Source organism: Camelus dromedarius, chromosome 7 (assembly GCF_036321535.1).
Source record: "Camelus dromedarius isolate mCamDro1 chromosome 7, mCamDro1.pat, whole genome shotgun sequence".
Taxonomy (NCBI): Eukaryota; Metazoa; Chordata; class Mammalia; order Artiodactyla; family Camelidae; genus Camelus; species Camelus dromedarius.
In genome coordinates, this window is record NC_087442.1 from 78324621 (window position 1) to 78347034 (window position 22414).

At 48.1% G+C, this 22414-nt stretch overlaps 1 protein-coding gene across 2 annotated transcripts in view; it reads right to left on the minus strand.

Moving 5' to 3' along the window:
- Nucleotides 1-22414, minus strand: part of LAMB1 (laminin subunit beta 1) — a 70130-nt gene that overhangs the window by 10767 nt on the left and 36949 nt on the right. For both annotated transcript variants that reach the window (XM_064487696.1, XM_031454682.2), the window contains exons 14-25: nucleotides 22279-22414; nucleotides 20834-20992; nucleotides 19233-19360; nucleotides 18906-19029; nucleotides 18272-18476; nucleotides 17551-17694; nucleotides 17103-17334; nucleotides 14218-14381; nucleotides 12936-13160; nucleotides 11633-11847; nucleotides 10802-10898; nucleotides 1882-2251 (exon numbers count right to left, since the gene is read on the minus strand). In XM_064487696.1, the coding sequence (XP_064343766.1) occupies nucleotides 1882-2251; nucleotides 10802-10898; nucleotides 11633-11847; nucleotides 12936-13160; nucleotides 14218-14381; nucleotides 17103-17334; nucleotides 17551-17694; nucleotides 18272-18476; nucleotides 18906-19029; nucleotides 19233-19360; nucleotides 20834-20992; nucleotides 22279-22414 (2199 nt within the window). The remainder of the gene's footprint in view (nucleotides 1-1881; nucleotides 2252-10801; nucleotides 10899-11632; nucleotides 11848-12935; nucleotides 13161-14217; nucleotides 14382-17102; nucleotides 17335-17550; nucleotides 17695-18271; nucleotides 18477-18905; nucleotides 19030-19232; nucleotides 19361-20833; nucleotides 20993-22278) is intronic.

Below are 22414 nucleotides of genomic sequence, written 5' to 3' on the forward strand. Positions count from 1 at the left end.
TTCCTGAAGCTAGTTTCTGTTATCAGTGCTTTGCTTTGATTCATCTGTTGATTCACAGAAGGCTTTCATTTTTTCTCAGGTCTCATAAAACGTAACTTCAAAAAAAAATCACATCTAATATTGTATATTTTTAAATAATGCCACTTTGGATCCTAAAACACACATCCTTGGATCTTGTGTTGAAAAAAGATTAATGAAACTAGTTTTCCTGAGATGATTACAATACAATCTGTCTGATGAGATGAGCAGTGCAGGTAGCAGCAGGGCTGTTTCAAGAGTGCGACCTCTCTTCCGGCAGACTCTGGAAGGGTACCAGACTATTTTGTTCTACCTTAGGTGCATGACAGCAAGGCCAAGAAATCACTTCCTAAATGGCCTTGCCCTCAGACCACAGCCTCCAAAAGCTTGTTATCACTACATACAGGGAGGCTGAGCTGTATCAGACTTTTTAGTGAGGTGACACTCCTCATTGTGCCATCGCCCTGCATCAGACATCTCCTAACACCCCGGCCAACCACGTGACCTTGGGCACAAGATCTGAGGCTTGAAATCAGGGGACCAGGGACTTTCAGTCTAGAAGGTCTAGGAAGAACCCGCCACCAGGTACTTGAGCTGGTGTGTCAGCTCTTAGCTTCCTGCTTCTCACACATAGTGCTGAGATGCAAAGTCCATCTGGCTTCTTAGAGATGCTGATTCAAGCCCCATCACACAAACACGTCCCTGCAGTTCCATCCTGCTGTAACAGCAGCTCGGCGCACATAATTTAGCTAAGTGCCCCCACTTGTGCCAAATGTCAGGTCTACAATAAAAAAACCCACACTGGGAGTTCGAAATTTGTAGATACTGACAGGCATATGTAGAACAGATAAACAAGATTATACTGTATAGCACAGGGAAATATATAGATGCTCTTGTGGTAGCTCACAGCAAAAAAAGTGACAATGAATATATATGTTCATGTATAACTGAAAAATTGTGCTCTACACTGGAATTTGACACAACATTGTAAAATGACTATAACTCAATAAAAAAAAAAGTTAAAAAAAAAAACCCATAGTATTTGGGGAAACAAATGGCTTCACACCCTTTCCTGTTTTGTCCTTTAGCCTAGGTTTTATGCTGGTTTGAGGGGTGAGGGGTTCTCTTTGGCAAAGGGAGCGGCAGTGTTTGAGAGCCGGAGAGCTAAGGCTCTCACGGGGAGTTTGCATCCCTCAGCTCGGTTCTCTTGTTTCTTCTGGCAAAATAAACTCCTTGCAGCCAGAGAGACGATGATCACCCAGAGAACGGCTAAGAGGAGGAATTTTCATTGTAGAAAATTTCTTACAGTTAGAGAATGAAGCTCTGCTTTATGGACCAACAGCTCGGCGATGGGAATCACTATGATAACAACGTAAATTTACAGTGGTTTTTTTTTTTTTTTTTTGGCAATTAGATGATCATTTGAGAGACGAATCCTTTTGTTCCTCTAAAGGAAAGGCAAATATTATCCTCCCCTCCTCCGCAGGAAAGAAGAGGGAGGTTCAGACATGGGTGAGTCACTCAAGCTCACCAGCCTGGCAAGTACCAGAGCAGCAACTCCATGAGGGGTCCTCCGTCCCCGAATCCGGCATCCTCACCGTCGTACTGCCAGAGAGCGTGGTCTGCAGACAAGGGTGCTGACGAAGAATGTGACAGGCACCCATCCTGCACTGCAGTCCCCACAACTGTGGTCCCCAGCGACACGCCAGCGTTCACTTACCCACATGCCCAGGGTCGCAGCTGTGGAAAGTGCACGCCCGGCACCAAGCACTAACCCCGCCTCCCGATGGAAGCACCGAGCTGTTGATTCATGAAGTTCAAACCACACCGCGAGCTGTTCCCTCGGGCTCATCAGCTACTTACTCTGCTTCCTCGAAGAGATTCCCGATGTTTTTCAGCGGCTCTGCGGCCGGGCTCTGGGCCAGGATGTCTCTGACCTCATGGACCTTCTTCTCTACCGAGTCCACGGTCTCCCGGTAAGGCCCGATCACGCCGCTGATCTTCAGAGCCTTGGCTTTCTCCAGGAACTTCTGGGTCCTGTTGGTCAACTCAGCGATGATCAAGTCCCAGAGAGCAAAGCACTGGTGGCAGGGTGTGCAGTCGGGAAAGACCCCCGAGTACCCTCGAGTGCACCTGTCGCAGCGTGGACCCTCCACACCCTCGACGCAGACACACTGGCCAGTGGACTGGTCACACTGTGGCGTCTCAATGCCCCTGGGGTCGCAGTCACAGGCTAGAAGGGGAAGAGCAATGCTGGCTGATCCACTCGATCACAGACCACAGAATCTCCAGCCGCCATCACAATGGCAAACTACGTAAAAGGTCCACGACAACTTGCCAACAACCCTCAGAGGCTCCTTCCAGAACACTCATGACCTCAACCCCAGCTAACTTTTTTTTTTTTTTTTGCAAAAGAGTGGAGCTGATTTTATTCAACAGTCTCATTATAAAAATAACCAGAATGAGGAAGGACCCTGCCTGACGTCCCCACAGCCCTGCAGGGGCAGTCAGCTAACGCAGGGAGCCTCAGGGCGAGGCAGCGGGCAGAGCTCTGTACGGGAGGCCTGGCCTTGGCTAGTTCTGTCCACTCTAACCACCGTCCTCCGCCCCCTGCCGCTGTGGTAGACAGCTCAGGTCAGGTCTCCCAACATCGAGCATCCTTCCTGCCCTACTGTTAGGTCCTCAACAGGAAAAACTGTCCTGGAAACTTCCTTCCAACCAGCCATCCACGAAAGTAGAAATTAACAGGTGACAACTCGAGGAAGGATGGGCCACCCCAGAATGGCTGGGTGGACATTCCTAGATGGGCTGTCCCTGGGCCGACGAGGTTCCCAAAGAGGCCACAGCAGCTCCCCCAGGGGGGAACCAAGGCTGAAGGCAGTTGAGGCTGTGGTGGGCCCAGAGGAGGCCACTAGATTTCATTCTGAAGAACCTAGGGGCCCCCAAGGGTGCTCCCTGGGGCTGTGGCCACCAGCTCACTTCTTAATTAGAATCATTTTCTCCCCGTGAATATTTAGTGTACAAATAATTTACATGCATCAACTCATCTGATCCTCACAATAACCCTACGGGATCCAGGTGTCATCATAATCAGCTTCCCAGCCGTGGAAACAGGTTTAGAGAGATCACACGACTGCCCCCAAGTCTGCCGGCAAGGAAATGGCGGAGCCAGGATTCTAATTCAGCACTTTGCATCTCCAGTCCGTGCTCTTAAGCTCCGTCCTGCCTCTGCCTCCCTTTTATCTGACTTGCTTGTGCAACCTGTCAGGACAGACAATTCAGGTGACCCCCTCGATGACGTGAGGCCCCTGGCCTGAGATACAGCAGTAACCAGCAGCTCCCTACACACCTCCCCCTCCTGGTCACAGAGCAGAACAGCGGACACTTGGTGCAATGCAATCAACTTGATAGAAAGAAAACGAAATCAGAAAGAAGTCTCAGGAATTCTAAGTATGTGGTTGAAAGACTTCCCGATAAGTATAATCTAGCTCGTGGGCACCTGCCACTGTGATACCCACTCCCAGCACTGAGAGCAGAGGCTCGGAAAACGTCAGACGTGATGGAAGGGGCCTTCGGAGCCCGTCGGTCCCCACCGCTCACTGGCCCAAGAGGGCTGGCATCTTAGGCAGAAGCAAAGGAACACAGGGTGAAACTGGCACTGCTGGCCGATGGACTGGGGCTGAGATGCTGCGGCACTGAACCCCGGCTTAGAGTCCCGAAGCTCAGGTGACTCGGCCAGTTTCATGTCGACACGTGACATTTCACAGTGCTTGCAGCGTATTCGAGTAACAAAGGGCTGGAACCCACATCTCACCTCTGGCCTGAAATGCTTTTGGGAGAAAATGTGGGTAAAAATAAAAACAAATATCTTATTTCCCTGACTAGACGAGGCCCCCAGGGGCACAGGTACGCGCACCTTAACCCATTTTTCCACTCTCAGCTCTGAGCACAGGGTAAACTTGCAAACTGGAGTCCAACGGGCTTTGCCAAATGAGGCTCTAACCTCACTTTTGGGAGAGGCACCCGGGAGACAGAGACACGATCCCCATAAAAGAAAATAATCCTAAGACATGACGTCAGCTGTGGCAAAGCACAGCAGAGCAGGACTCTCTCGGGCAGCTTTACGACACCTCCTCGAGTCCGCAGCTCCAGCTGCCTGTGAAAGACGGAAGAACAAAGCATCTTCCAGAACCAGTGTCACGGATGGTCCTGCGAAACACAGCATGTCTCAACTCCAGACCCAGGAGGACGCGTGTGTGTGGCCCATCCCATCCACATGACCCTCCCTGCATCCTGCCTGCATTGCTAGTCGAGCTTTTTCACTGCCTTTGTTTGCCACCTACGATGACGCTGCAAGTTCTTAGGCAGCCAGCTGGGGCGGCACAGTGTCGCGGGAAGAGCCCGGGCTGCCTGGCTGTGGGTCCCGCCTTCCCCGCACCCACCGGTGAGACTCGGGGCGCTGCAGAACTGGGTCACGGTGCCCACGTCTGCAGAAGGGGTGATGATACCTACCCTCCCGGGCTTGCTTGCAGGTAGATACACCTTAATTCTCAAGTATTCAGAGGAGCGTGTGGCCCACAGTAAGCACTCAATAAATGTTTTCATTATGTTCACTGTGTCCAGGCAAGGGTCTGGTGCTCCCTGCCCTGAGCACTGCTTGACCGCATTTCCATGGGAAAGACAGAAACTGTCATGGCCTTGTGTTTCTCTTTATATATTTGCCAGTAACTTCTTGATTATTTAAAAAATTTGAAGCCTGGAATACTCTGGTCCTCAACCTTCAGGCTTTAAAACCTGTAGCATTTTCTTGGTTCCTTAGGTTTTCAAAACTAAACTTTTCTTTCTTTAAGCACTCAACTTTTTTTTTCCCTCAAGCATATTCTTTCTTTCCAGGCATGTTTTATTTTTCCTGTATTCTCTGGGGGCATTCTCATGAATTAGGAAACAGCTTAGGTGAGCTGTGGATAGGTAACTTTGAGTGTTTTCCCTAGACCCTCGGCTTTAGGACGTGCTCCTGCAGGTAAGAGTACCATGATTTAGTGGGGTCGGGAAATTCTACATCTGGTACCAGGCAGTACCAGAACACCTAAAATCGTACCCTCTGACAAACCACCCCAACACAAAGATCTGCAGTGGGGGACGTACTTGGCAGTTAATTACATAATTTTAGAAGAGCGGTCACATTCTTTTCCCAGAGTCCACCTAATTTCAGGTGATACCCATTCTCGTCCCTGCTGCTCTCTGGACCCTGTCCCTTCAAGACCAGCATCCCAAAGGGTGGAAGAGCGTTGGCACTCTCCAGAGACCAGGCCCAGTTCAGCTGACAGCATTCCTTTCCTCCATCTGAAAAGCAGGGTCAGATGTCACAGACGGCGGGCTGGCAGTGGCATCCCTGCAAGAGGCGACCCTGCCCTTCCTCTGCAAGGGGGCCAGGTGACTGTCCTCTAAGACGCACCAGGTTTCCATTTCCAGCTGAAGCTGGGAAACCGCTCAAGTGCTGGTGGACCAGTGCTCCCTTCCCTGCCTGAGTTTCCAGAACAGCTTCTCCGATGGGGTCACCTGGAGGCCAGCTCTGGAAGACCTGCACTCACGACCCTGTAAAAAGACCCTGCCTAAGAGTATTTTCCTTTCTACTGAAGCAAAAAGGTTGGTTCAATTTGAAAACTTCACAGACACTAAAATTGTGAAGGAGACTCTCCAGTCATCTCTTTCACTGGGGTCTGAAAAATTATCACCTAACTGTGCAGACCGTCTCTGACAGTGTCCAATGAGTCTGCTCCTCTCTGCAGAGAAAGGGACAGAAGTCCAGGTGGACCTGTGGCTCAGTGTGGCTTTAAGAAGTGAGATTATTTGGCAGAGGATCAAAAACTTTCTCTTGGAAAGAAGAATAATACAAAAGCTGTTGCCTGATCTTTGAGATGAACCACTCATGAAGATGGAGAAAAGGAATCTAAAAATGAGACAGTAATCATTTTAAAGAGCCAGGAGAATTCTACCTTCATCTGTAGGTATAGTCTTAGCTATGTGGTCAGTGGGCTCTCTCTATTTTTACTAAGTTTTCTCCTCATTTAAAACAAAGGGGTACATGCAGCCACTATGGAAAACAGTATGGAGATTCCTTAAAAACTAAACCTAGAGTTACCATACAATCCAGCAATCCCACTCCTGGGAATACATCCTGGAAGAAACTAATTCAAAAAGACACACGCACCTCAGTGTTCACAGCAGCACTATTTACAACAGCCAAGACATGGAAACAGCCTAAATGTCCATCAACAGATGACTGGATAAAGAAGATGGGGTATATTTATACAGTGGAATACTACTCAGCCATGAAAAAGCATGAAATAATGCCATTTGCAGCAACGTGGATGGAAATAGAGGCTATCATATTAAGTGAAGTTGGACAGAGAAAGACAAATATCATATGATATCACTTACATGTGGAATCTAAAAAAATGATACAAACTTATTTCCAAAATGGAAAAAGACTCACAGACATAGGAACCAAACTTACGGTTACCAAAGGGGAAGGGAAGAGGAGGGATAAATTAGGAGTTTGGGATTAGCAGATACAAACTACTATATATAAAACAGATAAACAACAAGAAACTTCTGCATAGCACAGGGAACTATATTCACTATCTTGTAATAATCTATAGTGAAAAAGAATATGGAAAAGAATACATAACTGAACTACTATGCTATAGAGCAGACACAAGACTGTAAATCAAGTGTTAGTTCAATAAAAAAATAAGAGATAAGCTATTAGGTAGAAAATAAGCTACCAGGAGCTACTGTACAACATGGTGAATAAAGCCAGTATTTTACAATATGAGTATAACTTTTACAAATTGTGAATCACTGTATTGTACCCTGTAACTTACAGAATATTATACAGCAACAATACTTCAATTTAAAAAATCCCAAACAATAAGAACATGATCTCTACAAGGGAGGTCAATGGAGGATGTTGCACCCACTTCACACACACTGAGACCTCGAGAAAAAGGCTAGTGAGTCGAAGCCAGAGTGGGAACCACCGGCCTGTGGACCTCTTTATCAGTACGTGCAACTTTCCTGCTTTCTCCATATCCTCTCCTCTCCCCCTGCGGACCTCCGCTGGCCACTGAAGAGAGTCCATCCTCAATGGCTTTTCATCATCTGGTAAAAACATGACACCTGCTGAATGACTCCCGTTCCTCCCGGACTCCCCTCTGCTGGCGGCTGAAAGGTCCCCACGGCTTGTCTCCAGCGGAGCCCGTATGGGCAGCTCCCCCTGCTGCATCCACCCCCGCCCCAGGCGCCAGTGGGCTGTCACTCAGGGTGCTGCTGGTCACCCGCTTTTCCTTTTGAAACCCGAACCTCCCTGGGAACCGAGAAAGTACTATATCCTAAAATCAGGTGACCGGGTCTCTTCGCTTTTGCCAGGGACCTTGCCTCCCAGCAACAGGGGACCCCCGGAGGTGCGGTAATGCCCAAAGGTCTACTCTAACTTTACCGAGGCCCTTCTGTTTCACTCTAAGCAAGGGAAATTGAAATACTTTTTAATCTCTTCAATGGGACTGTCTTTTTATTTACATCCTCTACCTCCTCCAGCCCCGCCTTTTTTTTTTTTTTTTTTTTTTTTTTTTGTCCTCAGGAATAGAACTTCAGTTTGGAAATGGAAGTTGGAGAATGAATGGAATTTCAGCTGCAGAAATGAGCTGGCTTTCTGGTCTAGCAGCTGGCAAACATTTTCTATAAGAGATAGTAAATATTTCGGCTTTGTGGGCCCTCTGGTCTGTCACTACTGGACTCTGACACTGCAGAACAAAGGCAGCCCCAGACCGTCCGTAAACAAACAGGCAAGGTGGGGCTCCAATAAAACTTTATTTGCCGACAGGGGCAGCAAGCTGGATTTGGCACGGGGCTGCAGACAAGCCTTCCCTCCACTAACAATAATATCTGTGATTCTTGAAAGAATCCCATGCCATCTGATTTCCTGAGCCACGCTGGAAATAAAGAGTAAGGTGGGTAAATGAATCCCAGCCACAGAAAAGATAAGCATTAAAAAGAATGGATGTGTGAGCAAAGGAATGTACTTAAATTTTCTACTAAAAATGATCTGAAATGAGAAAAGCTGGATGAAAAACAAACAAAAAAACCCAGCCCCCCTCCAGAGCCTCTCACCTCTGGCCCACATTTCCAATTGGCCCAGGTTTAGGAGACACTAGCGTTTCCCAAAAGCCAGAGGCCCTCTGCTATCTCCACATCAACAAGATTCCTCCTGTGACCCTGACTCGTTGGAGCACAAGGCAGAGGTTTCCCCAGGCACGTTCAGGAGAGGGTGGGCGAGATGCTCTCCAGCCAGCACAGTGGGGGGCTTGTTCAGACTTGGCACCGTCGGCCCAGAGACCCCACCCGCCTGGACAATAGGAACATTCAACAATTCATGAGCTGGAGGCCCAACTCATTTGTCTCTCACATAACTCTGGGTTTTTTCCATAAGAAGAATACTTGGCCATGACCTAAGTCTTTCTATAAGCATATTGTTAGTGAGGAGGCCCCAGAGGGGCTACATTTGCGCCCTGTTCAGCTGAATGATTTGAAGCTAAAGACTTCTGCGCAATTCATTACATAATTTGAGCCAAGTGGTCACATTTTTTCCCCATATCATTCCATCTAAGGTCAGGTGACACTTATTCTTGTCCCTGCTGGTCGCTGGACCCTGTCCCTTCAAGTTCTGGTCCTCTCGTTACCACTGGTGACTATGTTCCAGTATCGAGAGCCCTGAACTCCGTCTGCACCTGCATCCTTGTCCCTGCCGCCTTCAAATCATCCTGGTCCCACTCCGACAGCCATCCTGTGTGCACAAGGCCCGTGGCTGGCCGTGACCCCCCCACTGTTAGTCAATTCCCACCCTCTCTGGGTGCTTTGTAAGTTATAAGCTTCCTCCAAGGGGAGTCAAAAGCATTTGGGTCCCTAACAGGCTGACCTTTCTTCCAGATGAAATGAACAAGGAAGCTGGTGAACCTCAGCGCTGTGGATTTCTGTTCCTGCAAAGTTTCTAAAACATGATCTAACTTTTGACCTCAACAAGTTGGTAACTGTTCCTATAAGCCACGATTTCTCTGGCAGATTTAGAGGCGAAAGTTTAAAGATAAAAGGGGGAGGGGTCAAGTTCTGAGTATTAAATGAACAATCCTCTGATTGACTCCAACTCCGGGCAACAGGCTTTTCATGCTAACAAAGCTTGGATGGAGGAAAAGGTCGGAAAGTTTTTGCAGCCCAGGCCATTTTGCCAATGACACACGCTGACAGAATTGGGCTATCAACAATGGTAGAACCATTATCTGAATAAAACCAAGTCCTTGAAGCAGCACAGGATTGAGGAATTTCACAGAATAGTGGTTAGAGCCCCGGAGAAATCAGAGTGTAAGCAGGATTTTACTTGCAGGAGACATCCTGGAGCAAGCAGTCCACTGACTGTCACGGACCTTCTAACGAAGTGAGGAAATCAGATCCCATTAGGAACCAACATCTGGACTGAAGGATGATGAGTGAAAACCCGCTGGTGTGTCAACACAGCAGACACCACCCCGCCTGTGCAACAAGCCTCCATCTCGTCTCAGATGTTGGTGCGGACCCTTCTGGCTGCACCTCGTATGGAAAACCACATCACACGCCGTTTGTTCTCGTAGTGTCCACTGTGTGAGGTTTCCTGGCCCTTAATGAACAGACGGTTTGACTCTAAAGGAACACATACATAGGTTAGCGATTTTTGACAAACCGCTAGTTTGAAAATCTGTTTTTTTTTTTTTTTCTCACTACAGTTGAATCCAAGAGAAAATGACCATTTTTTTTCTAAATGTAGAGTCCAACAGGGACCTAGGATTCCAGGTATGCAATGAAGAAAACATATCAGAGAGCAAATAAACTACAGGAGATATTTATCCATATCCATATAAACTTAAAACATGGGGAAGAAAATCCAAGTAGGAAAGAAAGAAAAGGAAAATGATATAGAAATGGTCTATTAAAGTCCTTTTCATAAGTGCTTTAAGATCTGAAAAATAATATGGCAGGTCAAAAAAACTGCAACAGCATCAAAATTGAGCAATCCTTCTGATTCACGTGATCGGAACAAGTTTCTGCTCGTAAGAAAACACCAAGTTTTCCCTCACAGACCCAATCATAAGCCTAAGTGGGAATCTGGGTTTTAACTGCATGTGTCAGACGTGGAGCTCCTGCCACCTATTCCTCTGTGGGGACACGAGGGCTCTAGGATGTCATCCTCCAGTTCCCGCTGGTGGGGACCCAACACTCACGCCAAGGACTTTAACTATCGGCATCACCTACTTGATACACTGGGATCCAACAGTCCTACCAGAACCACCGATCAGCTCTGCGCGTGCGGGCAAGGAAGTGGCCATAGAATACTGTTCAGAGGCGCAAAAAAATCAATCTGCACAACTATAGGGTGACTGAGCCCATTTGGGTTAAAAGCATTTTAAAAAGCCATTGAGTATGTATTTGGGGTGCGTAGGTATGTTTGTCCAAGCTGAGACAAACAAACATCACCCCTGAGGAACGGAGCTGGAAGCACACAGGTCCACTTTTTACTACCTACCTGTCTCTAGGGCTAACTGAGTTCGATTTTTTTTTTTTTGAAACAATGAGCATAAATTTCCTTTGTAATCAAGCATAGTTTCTCTAGGGCAATTCACTTGCGCTGTACTTTATAGAGTTGACAGCATGTCCTGCAGACATCCATCCTCTCCCGTCCGATCCAAGAGCTCACCTCTGCACTCCACGCTGGGGTCTCCCCAGAAGAGCTCCTGGCACTCGCTGCAGGTGCGGCCTCCGAAGCCAGGCATGCACTGGCACTGCCCCGTGAACTGCGGCCAGAAGACACACCTCGGTCAAACCAGCTGCCGGGCAGAGGCCAGGCTCCTTTTCCTTTTTCAGCTGCCAGTTAGGGCAAGTGGGATTGAACTGTGGGCCTAAGAAAGCCTCACAGCTTGACCAGCGAAAGGGAATCTTGTTCCCGTCCTGGGTGCTCAGGGCCCCATGCCGGCATCTCCTCACTGCTCTCCTGCACCTGGGACTGGAGGGCCCGGAGCACGGTCCACTTAATTCGCATGTTCCCTCACGCAGCGCGGATGAGCTTGGACCACCTGGGACTCACCTGCAGTGGGGGAGAACTTCAGAATATGTGTGCATGTGTCAGGAGACAAGAGCACTTTTTATGATGCTGGGTATGGTTACATGGTTCATTTCAGACTGTGTGGTTAAGAGAAGAAAGCCTGATTCTCATCCATTCTAAAGCAAGGCTGCATCTGCAGTGGGGGCACTGGGCTGAAGCGCTCTGGGTGCATCTGATGGGGCCCCTGGGCACAGACAGCTTTATGGTCCCAGCTGAGGGGGGATAAGTGAGGGCAGCTATCCAGTCTGTGCTGGGTTTGCCAAGCTGTGCACCCTGGTACAAAGCTGTGACTACGAGGGGTGACTTTCTCTAAGTGGGGCCAAGCTGCCAAACAGCTGTCACAGGGACTCAAAGTTATCTTTCCTTCTGCCAGGAGGGCCTCCCACTAGCCCCCTTCCCCCTCAACCTGGAGCCACAGCACCTCACCTCGTTACAAGACAGCCCGAAGGAATGGGCGGCGTCACAGTTGCACGGGTCACACCCTGTCCCGCTGGCCAGCTGCCAGGTGTTGGGTGCGCAGCGGTCACAGTTCTGGCCGATCACGTTAGGGAGACACGAGCACTGCCCGGTGGCTGTGTCACACTGGCAGTCGGAGCCGTTACAGTGCTCCTGCACTGTGCCCAGGTAATTACAGACGCACTCTGCAAACAAACCACATGGCCAGGCTGACTTATGGAGTCACCCTGAGAAAATACCCGGACAATGCAAAAGTTAGCTACATCAACCGACTGCAATCTTCCCTCCCCAGATTTCGACCTGGAAATGCAAACAAGTAGGGAAAGGAACAGAAGGGATGAGAAGGAAAAATCTAAAACCGTGGTTCTTCATCTTCTTCTATGGTGTTCTACAGAGTTCTGGTATTTCTCAGGCAGACAGGCACCATGACACATTCTGCCCAGCAGTGTTTCAAAATACGTGATTTAATAAGCTGCCGGTGAATTATTTTAAAATTGAGGATTTAACTGGAAATGAAGACTATGCTGTGGGAGTGGAGATACCTAATTCTGAACTCTTGGCAGGGAGCAGCAGTGATGGATGTGTGAAACGTAGCAGGTAAAGCCCTTTAAGCTAGGTAGGCTTTTTTAAAAATATACATATATTTTAATGGAGGTACTGGGGATTGAACCCAGGACTTCGTGCATGCTAACCATGCACTCTACCACTTGAGCTCCACCCTCCCCTATAAGCCAGGAAGGCTTTAAGGAATCCAATCCTGCTAGTCCTCAACATTCCACACATGTTTGTATAAACAAAGACAAGGCCTGGGGGCCAGGAAATGCTGGCTGGTCTCTCCATGAGAAACACTGAAAGACAGACTTCAGAGATGTCACTTCCTTCTCTCCCTTAAGTAGGAAGGCTCTATCCATCAGTGATGTAAGAAAAGGTGTGGACCAAAGCGGGTATCTAGGATGCAGAAGTCCCAGGCAATCAGCAAGTTCAAGGGTAGAACATCAGATCAATACACTCTACTGGGTGCCATTGATCACCGTGACAGCTACTCAGCTTTTCCTTTTAGTTCCCTCCTGGGCTGTGGGCGCAGCTCAACACTTCAGCCCTGCCAGGCAACGACGTAAAAACCAAAACAAAGCAACACAGCCTCATCTTTCCTTTGTCGAGAGTGAAATTTTCCCTCTCTGAACAAGCGATGAAACAAACACCCAAATTAACCCCCCCCCCGACCCCCCGGCGAGGAGGAAGAGGATGGAAGCCACTCCAGCGAGCATCTTACTGCGGCAGTCCTGCCGGAGGGCGTCCCCGTAGTACCCGCGGCGGCACAGCTGGCAGCGCTCGCCTTCCGTGTGGTACAGGCACTTCCGGCACCGCCCCGTCTCCTTGTCGCAGGCTTCCGGGTCCGCGGTGTCGATGTTGTGGTGGCACTCGCAAGGCTGACACGTGCCCCCCATGTCCGAGGGGTTCCCGAAGAAGCCCGCGGCACAGTCGTCGCATCTGGAGCCTGTCGTCCAATAAGACCAGCTTGGAGCCTCCGGCGCCCCCTGAGGGGAGGGGAGGGGAGGGGAGGGGAGGGGAGGGGTCCCGCCACCGCCCCCCCCCCCCCCACATCCCCGCCCACCGGAGAACCAGCCCAGGCAGCGCAGTCCTGGTTGCCGAGCAGCACCGGGGACTTCAGCTCCTCATCACCCAGGGATGGAGTGGTTAGGAGCGCAAAGACCAGCTCACAGTGGAAAGCTGGGCTTAATGCTAAATCCTAAGGATTCTATGAACTGAAAAATTCCTGCGCCTACACGAGCAACCTGAAAAATGGGACCCTTCGTGATGATCAATTTTTCTTTTCTTTTTTTTTTTTTAAAGGAGGGGATTTTAATGGAGGTACTGGGGATTGAATCCAGGACCTTATGCACGCTAAGCACGTGCTCTGCCAGTGAGCTCTACCCACTCCCCCCCAATTTCTCTTCTTCAGAAGTCCTCAAATGACATGCAAACTGGCCAAACGATGTGGAAGCATAATGAGTATTTGAAACAGTGGCATCAAGGATGAAATAAAAGGAGTTTGCGTTCCCAACCCGCTGCACTCTGTGAACGTGGACAGATAATGCGAGTACAATGAACAGCAAAGACTATATCCAGCTCTGACCGACTCTGTCGTCTGGGCGTCCCCCCACAACATTCTTCTCTTCCCTTCTGCCCACTATTGGGCATTTTACTACTTTAAGACTCTTCCACTAGGAACTGGATTAGAGAAGGGAGATGTAAAATGTAAATTAATCTTGCTACTGGCTAAGAACAGAAAAATGTGCACAGGAACTTAGGGATTAAATGAGTTTGCTACTGTGCTCTGTGTTATAACGTTATTATCATAGAGACACAGGAATTGACTAACCCCACATGACAAACAGGAAAAGAGCATCTTTTATACTTTGGATTCCCTTCATTTTTAATTAAGGATTGTAAAAATACAACTAAATTGGCTCACTGTTCCATCTTTTTTTCTTCCTTGACAACTAACCTCATAAAGACACACCTTTTCCTCCGAAAGTCTGGACATTACTTACCAACGTATCCAGGATTACAGACACAGGCAAGCTGTAAAGTAACAGGGTCCTGATAACAGCTACTGGCAAACTGGCGTCCGCTGTCGGGACCATCCGGGCAAGGACAAGGGCGGCAGTGATCGCCGGACCCAATGATGGGGTCTCCATAGTAACCAGCCAAGCACCTACAGCAGCCACAGGAGAGAGAAGGTCATGAACCACAGTTAGGAGAAAACTGCTACAAGAAAAAGTCCAAAAATCCATGTCCTCTATTTGGGAACATCATTCCCTGTTCCTCACGTTTCCACATGGAGGACTTTCCAGCAGAGCCGTGGCTCAAACATCAGCTCCCATCAGAATTCCCTGGAGTGCTTGCTGAAACACAGATTGCGGGCTTCCTCTCCCCATTTCTGACTCAGGAGGTGATGCTGATGCTGCTGGTCTGGGGATCCCACTTGCAGGACCATTGCATTAGGGTGACACCCTTCGCCTCACCCAGACCCTCATTCACTCCTCCCCAGAGGAAGCACATCTGCCCACGTGCACCCTACTGTCCTATCAGCTGCCTGCCTTGAGCACCATGGTCAGCCCCCTCCTTGCATTAAGGAGTCTGGGAGAGGGGCACAGGGGAAAGAGAGCTTGTGATTGTCTGCCTCCACCTCTGCCTGGGATGGGTGATGTGTTGGCAAGCCACAGCGGCTTGTTCTGCAATCCAGCCTTTACCAGCAACAAAGCTGATAAGGATGCTCTCCACCTGCATGACTCTTGTGTCTGTTTCTCAGAGATGAGAGATGTTACTTATCAATTCCCCAACCCAACAGGTCCCCATCTCTTCTCAACAGATAAGGCATCCATGGAGCTTACATGGTTTGCAAGGCTTCTACAACTAGTTAGTAATGAGCCAGGATCTGAATTCAGCCTCCTGACTTTTAGCAAGGAATTCTTTTACTATGTCATGCTGCTTCTCAACATGACTGGTAATTAGGTTACTTTTTTTACTTCCTACAACATAAGAGCTTGAAGGAATAGAAGATCATCTAACCCAGCCTCCATATTCAACTATCAGAAAGTTGGCTACTCAGAGAGGTGAGCTAACACACGCAAGGTTTTGGAGCAGGTTAGAAGCGGAACTGGTCCTAGAACTTCTAATTCAGTGTCGTCTTTTTTTTTTTTTTTTTTTTTTTTTTTTGAGGCAGAGGTAATATTTTTAAAAGGGAGTGCAGAGAGGATGAAGAAATAGAAGGGGAAGTTCTTCGGAGGAAATTAGCCTTCTACTTAATTAGACACAGACATCATACAAGAACACATGCCCCAGTTACGTGCTGGAAGACTCAGCAGTGATGAGGCAACGAAGTGCAGCGGTTTCTGAGAAAGATTTCTATGAGGCTTTTCTGGGTGAAATAAATCCAAATACATCATGAAAGAAACAGAATGTTCATTTCCTGCCTCCCCCTCCCCGTCCCCTTTGGGACCAATTTGAGCCTAGAGCTTCTTTTTAAATTCCTGGGTTTGAAACTCTCAACATCCCAGAATGAGGACAAGAATGATGAGAAATCGGCTCAAACCAGAGAGCAGAATCTCAAAAGCACTTAAATGAAACTTCATCATCCACCTCGGGCTAAAAATCTTTTCTTCTTCTACACCCTTTCAAGTTCTCCTGCAAGAAATCAAAATGCTTGACAGATCAAATTCACAGTGTGCCTGACTTCACATCAGCCTGGTGGACACTGACCTGTTTATCTGTTCCCTACCCGCGCTTTTCCCACTTTTCATCTGAGTTTCTCATCTGTCTCTTTCTCTCGAAATTACTCTCCATTTCCCATTGAAAGAATAGTAATGAAAAACAACACAGAAAACAAAAGATGACACTAACATATTAATTTCTCCCTTTTGATCTTGTGTAACTGTTTTCCTGTTGTCTTCTTCCAACGCAATTTTGCGGTTGGAAGGACTGACTTTTACTCTGAGGAGTCACTGGAATCCCTAAAACACACGAGTACCATCCAGCATGGAGCCAAGAGCCCGGTATTTGCTGCCACGCACATTTTCCTGCCATAAGATCATCACATATTCACTTTTCACTAACAATTTCTCCTTCATCTGATGAGTAACTTTCCCACCGGCTGAAGCATTTGCTGAATTTTTTAAAAACAAAAATCCCATACAGTGCAGATGGGTATTAGAAGACAGAAGATTTCTGACATTAAAGGTAGAGACTGAGTCCAAAACAAGCAGGTTTAATAGCATGTCTGCCTTTTTTCATTATTAACAAACAATATTAAGTGGGCATGTCATTTTTTCACATGAATGTTTCCTTATGTACTGAGCTGGGCTGTCATGTTATTCGAGGCCCACTCTGGGTCCCATTCTTACACCTACTGCAGGGCAGGGCATCCATAATTACTCAATTAACATTTGCTGACTGGAGAACAGATCCACTTTTGTTCATTTTCTGTAGCCTCCTAGAAATTATAGTTGCGTAAAACATTTCGGAAAACAGAGCCATTGAAAATGACTCATCCCCATTTGGATTTGGTTTCCACTTTGACCCAAATCAGGCAGTTTTAACATTTCACAAGTCTCATCCTCGGCCAAAAATCTGCTGAGACAGGGAGATGATGTCTGTCCAGCCTTAAGGTGATCTCCAGGCTAACTCCCAAAGAGGGTGGATTCACATCAGGTTTGTTCTCAGCTGTATCCCCAGCACAGAACAATGCCTGGCACATGGGAGGCATAAACTAAATACGGACTGGTGAAATGAATGAGTTCCTAGAAGATACTGAGGTGGTCAGAAATGAGCCACCCGGAGCTGGAGACAAGATTCCTTCTGTAGTTTGTCTAAGATGCTCTTTGCTCAGCCAAAAACAACCTCGTCCCCAAAATTTCAAGAGGTCATGTCCACGTACCTTTCACAGTTGTGACCCGTGGTGTAGTCCTGGCAGCTCAAGCACTCTCCTGTCACCGAGTCGCAGTCATCGGCGTGGCCGTTGCACTGGCAGGGCTGGCAACTCGGAAAGCCCCAGTACCCGGGGAAGCACCGGTCACACTGCCGCGTGTACACCCCCTGGAAACAGTGGCACTGGCCGGTGATGGGATCGCAGAAAGCATTGACAGATCCTTGCAGGTGGCACTCGCAAGCTGAAGAAACAGGCAACCAAGGGACCACGGTGAGAAGCCCAGTAAATGCAAACACATCCCGTCTAGATACCAGCCCCTCGTGCCCACGGCAGAACACTCTCGGGCCCCCTGTGATCAATTTCTGAAGCGGAGCACGCCTTCCGAAGCTGAGGGCCCCACACTAGCATGACTCAGATCATCTGAACGAACACGGTATGGTTGTTATCATGAACCTACGTTTGCATCCACTGGGGCCAAAACCAAAGGTGCCCGGAGCACATCTGTCACATGTTCTTCCAACCACGTTCGGCCGGCACTGGCACTGGCCTCCGTTGGGGTTGCAGACGGAACTTAACGAGCCCTGAGGGTCGCATTCACAAGCTGCAGGACAGAGAGGTGAGAGCCTGTGAGACAGGGCAGCCGCTCCCACACAGCGATGGGCACATCGTGTCCTGCCCGGTTCTGGACCCTCCCCACCTGCACCACCTCCGCTCCTTCAGAATCTCCATTTAGAACAGTAACATCCCTCAGAGGGGTGTGAGGGAAGTGGCAGGAGCCGGGGTTGACAGATACAGGCAGTTTTTCTAGGAAGGAGGTCATGAAGGGTTTCTCCCCTTGCCTTCAAAGCTCAGGGATCACAGGACCTCCAACAAAAGCCAAGTGACCTTTCAAAGTGAAAAATGTAAGTTTCATTCTGACTCCCCACCCTGCGAGTGGAAAGTCTCAGGGACTTTTCCCTGGTCCCTAGTCTGTTTCTGGATGACGATTCCATTGTCAGTCATGCTCTTTCACTAATACACTTTAAAAAAGAAAAAATCAAGACCAACTGTAGTTGAGACTATCTCCCTCGTGCTAACTGCCCCACAGGAACCGCAGGGCACACCTGCCCGCGCACCTCGTGATGCCAAGTGTCCTCGTGCTCTCGAGGAAGCAGGGGCAGCAGCACAGCAATACCTACCCAGGCCCGTCTGGTGCAACAGGGCGGAGATGCTGAAGATGATGTTTCTGCAAACGTCGGTCATGGGCGTCTTCACGACGCTCCTGCTGTTCTCCAGGCATCGGTATCTCTGAAAGGTTTCCCAGGCACTGTTGGTGACCACCCCGTCTCCCGAGCCTCCCACGGTGAAGATGTCCAGGGACTTACAGAACGGCATGAGAACAAGCTAGGAAGAAACAAGAACACACTGTTCTTACGGGCATGTCCTGGGTCACCCATGAACCAAGTCAACACATAAAACCCTGAAGTGCTTCTAAGACTCTTGAAAAGAAAAAAAATAAAGACTCATGGAGTCACGTGAAAATCTTCCCATTCTTAAATACACTTGCCAGAAAAGGTTTAGATATCCCTTACATCGTGTGATGATTTTTGAAATATCATTGTTAAGGTACTTCATATTCTTAGGAAGGATCAGCTTGAGGAGATCCTTTCCAGACGGCAGAGTTTTTAAAATAAATAAGCAAAGTGGCCTTGGAGGCAGGAAAGAGTGACTCTGTCTCACCGCCTAGCACTGCCCTCAGCAGAAGCCCCGGGAGGGCGGATGCACACTTTCTGCCCAGCCCTCCCCTGGTGCCAGCAACGACCTTGCACTTACGGAGTCGATCAGCGTGTAGGGGCTGTCCACGCTGCTGTCGGAGGACGTGTACTGGGGCAGCTCTAACCGCACCGTGTAGTTCACGCCCTTCTCAAAGCACACGGGGCGTGGGAGGACCACATACCTGCCCCGAAACAAAAGAGAAACAGCGACAAAAGGTCCACCTTTACGTATCTGATCTATCAAAGCTCTATACTGGTCAGCCCAAAGGAAGGAAGTCGCCAGTCCACATTTGGCTCCGGCTGTACAACTCACAGGGCGAGACACCAGAAAAAAACTGAATTTGCATGTTAGTTCCACTGGGGTGCAAACCACCGTCACACTGACCTGGAGCCAGGCGACAGGGACACCATCTGGTTGTCATCATCAGGAACAGTGTTTCCACATCGGCTGCTGGTTGGAATCTTCCCAGGTCGCTGCACCATGATGACAGCCTTCTCCCAGTGGTCGGGGAGCTAGAGGAAGAAACAGACAATCAGAAGGACCCTCTGTGCTGACCCACTACTGCCCGTTTGTTTGTAAAAACCTCTCAAGATTGATCATTAGCCAAGTTGAAATGGAAAACACTCACTTGTGAAGTTTCCCTTCCCTCTTTACCATTTCCTTGATTATTACCCCAGTTCCAGCCCAAATCCCTTGTCACCTGGACACTGTAACAGCCTTCCCACTGCTCTCCAGGCCTCTCCCAACATCCCTTTCCATCCTTCTTAAAACACAGCTCTTTCTTTTTAAATTGAAGTATAGTCAGTTTATAACGCTGTGTTAGGTTCTGGTGTACAGCATAGTGATTCAGTTATACACATATACATACCCTTTTTTCAGACTCTTTTCCATGTTTAGTTATTACAAGATATTGAATATAGTTCCCTGTGCTATAAGTAGGTCCTTGTTCTTTATTTTTATTGAAGTACAGCTGATTTACAGTATCGCATTAGTTTTGGGTGTACAGCAAAGTGATTCAATGATACATATGCATATATTCTTTTTCAAACTCTTCCATTATAGGTTATTACAAGCTATTGAATATAGGTCCCTGTGCTGTACAGTAGGTCCTAGTTGTTTACCTGTCTTATATACAGTAGTGTATATCTGTTGATCCCAAACTCCTAATTTATCTCTTCCCATCTTTCCCCTTTTGGTAACCATAAGTTTGTTTTCTGTGTTTGTGAGTCTGTTTCTCTGTTTCTGTTTTACAAATAAGTTCATTTGCATGGTTTTTTTTAGATTCCACATATAAGTGATACCACATATTTGTCTTTCTTTGACTTAAAAATACAAAAAATAACAACATCAACAAAACATACAGCTTAGATAAGGACAACCCCCTGCCCAGAATCCTCTGTAAGCTTCTTGTTAATACAGAGTCCAAGTTCATTTACTGATCCTAGCATTTCTCTTAACAGCATCTCCAACCATAGCCGTGACCCGGCCCTGTGGAAGGACGCCCTAAACACTCTCTCTGCGCTGCTAATGCTATCCCTCACTTCCTCTTGTGGCAAAACTCCTTCTAGATTTTAAGGTCTACACCTGATTCTTTAGGAAACACGGCAGCCCCTGGTCCAGCCTGGCTGGAATGAACCTCTCATCTTCCAGCACCGTTTGTGTCTCTGCTCTTCCACCCTCCACCTTTGATGACAGTTAGGGGCACGTGTCCATCCCTGGGCAGTGCAGTCGTCAGGACAAGGAGAGGACGTGATACCTTCTCACCACCACCTCAGTTCTCAGCAAGGCTGGGTGCCTAACAAGGAGATCACTAAACGCTGGTGACGCTGAATTCAAGAAAAACGTACACTTTCACTTCCATGGACGATGGCAAGTCAGACAACTTCCTATTCTAATGTAACCACATTTCACAAAGACATCGTGTCCATTAGAAGAAGGGCTTTTCTACCAATATTCCCTACCCCATTAGTCCACTGAGGGCTTACCTGTGGCTCATAGCGAATTAGGATCTCGTACTCCATGGAATACGGTATGTTGTCAATGAAGAACTCCAAGTAAGCCCCTTCGGGCACCCGGACGAAGCCCGCTCCGGTCCAGGAAGGAATCCGGTCCTGGACATACTGCCGCTCCACTATGCTGACCCCCTGAGGACGAGAGGACAGTAGTGCCACTCTATTGGAAATGCAATTCAATTCGATGTAACCAGTCAGAGAAACCTGCAGTCACCCAAAGGTCCAAAACTGAAGACATTATACCTCTTTCTGCAATCACATTTTCCCAGCACACTGAAAAAAGCTTTTGATATATAAACGGGGAATCAGTTTCTTTTTAGTTCTTAGGTTGAGGGTCTTGGGACGTTGGGGATGGGATTCTAGGCTTGGGATACAGATTCTATGATACAACCAGGGAAGTGCACATGAAGGAAGGAGAGAGAACATCCCAGACGTGGTTACAAGCCTAGGACCAGGTCCTGGATTTCTACGAGGCTGGTCCGCTATCTCGTGGCTGTCTTTCTGTCTGTCATTCTCACTGGCATTTGTTTCAAGCTCCAAGTACAAGTAAGGAAACTTGGTACAATCATGCATGTTCACAACTAATGAGTGAATTCTGATTGTCACCGAGACCAAGAATGGATCAAGCTGAGTTATTTAACTCAAACCTGCATTCAGGTTTGTCCAAAGGATTATATACAACGCCAGTGATCAGTCATCTCCGAAGATGAAGTCTTTCATTCCTTGTAATGTATGTGTGTGGCCTTACCCATCAAGAGGGGGAACCCATGTTTCCCTGCCCTTGAATCCGGTCTGGACTTGAGACTTGTGACCAGCAAAATGTGAGAAAACAACATTCTGGGGCTTCTCAGCCCAGACCGTAAGAGACCTGGCAGTTTCTGTTTCCTCCTTCTTGGAAGCCAGCAGCCATGCATGAAGTCTCACTACCCTGACTCCACCACTCTGTGAGGAAGCTCGAGACGGCTGCTTGGAGAAAAGTGCCCCGTCACCCCAGCTGAAGTGTCAGACACGTATTTTAAAGCCACTAACTTTGGGGGTGGCTTGTCACGTGACAATAGAAAACAAACAGTAGCTTCACTGAGCATTTACTGTATTAGGTCAATAACTTTGGAGCATCAGTAGAGGGAAGAATGAAATGAGAAAACAAGCCCCCTCCGCTAAAAAACACCAAAAGCCTTACTGTTGAGTGTTCCAAAGTCTCTTTCTGAGTTACTGACGTACTTAGCTTCATTTTTATTTTTTAATTTTTTTGTACTTAGCTTTAAATATGACTGTTCTCAGGAAGGCACGGTCTTGATCCCCTCTCCACGCTCACTGACGAGGTGCTTCTTAACTGGTCTCTTTACACAATGTGCAGATGCCATTACCGCTCCAGGAAACACTCCTTTACCCATCTGGCGCGCCCCCTCCTTACTTACAGGCCCAAAGTTGGCTTCTTCTGCTTCATAGATGTAGTGATCCAGGGTGGTGAAGTAGTAACCGGATTCCACCTCGTCGCACTGACGTCCGATCATGTGGGGTCGGCACACGCACTGGCCCGACTCCGCAGAGCAA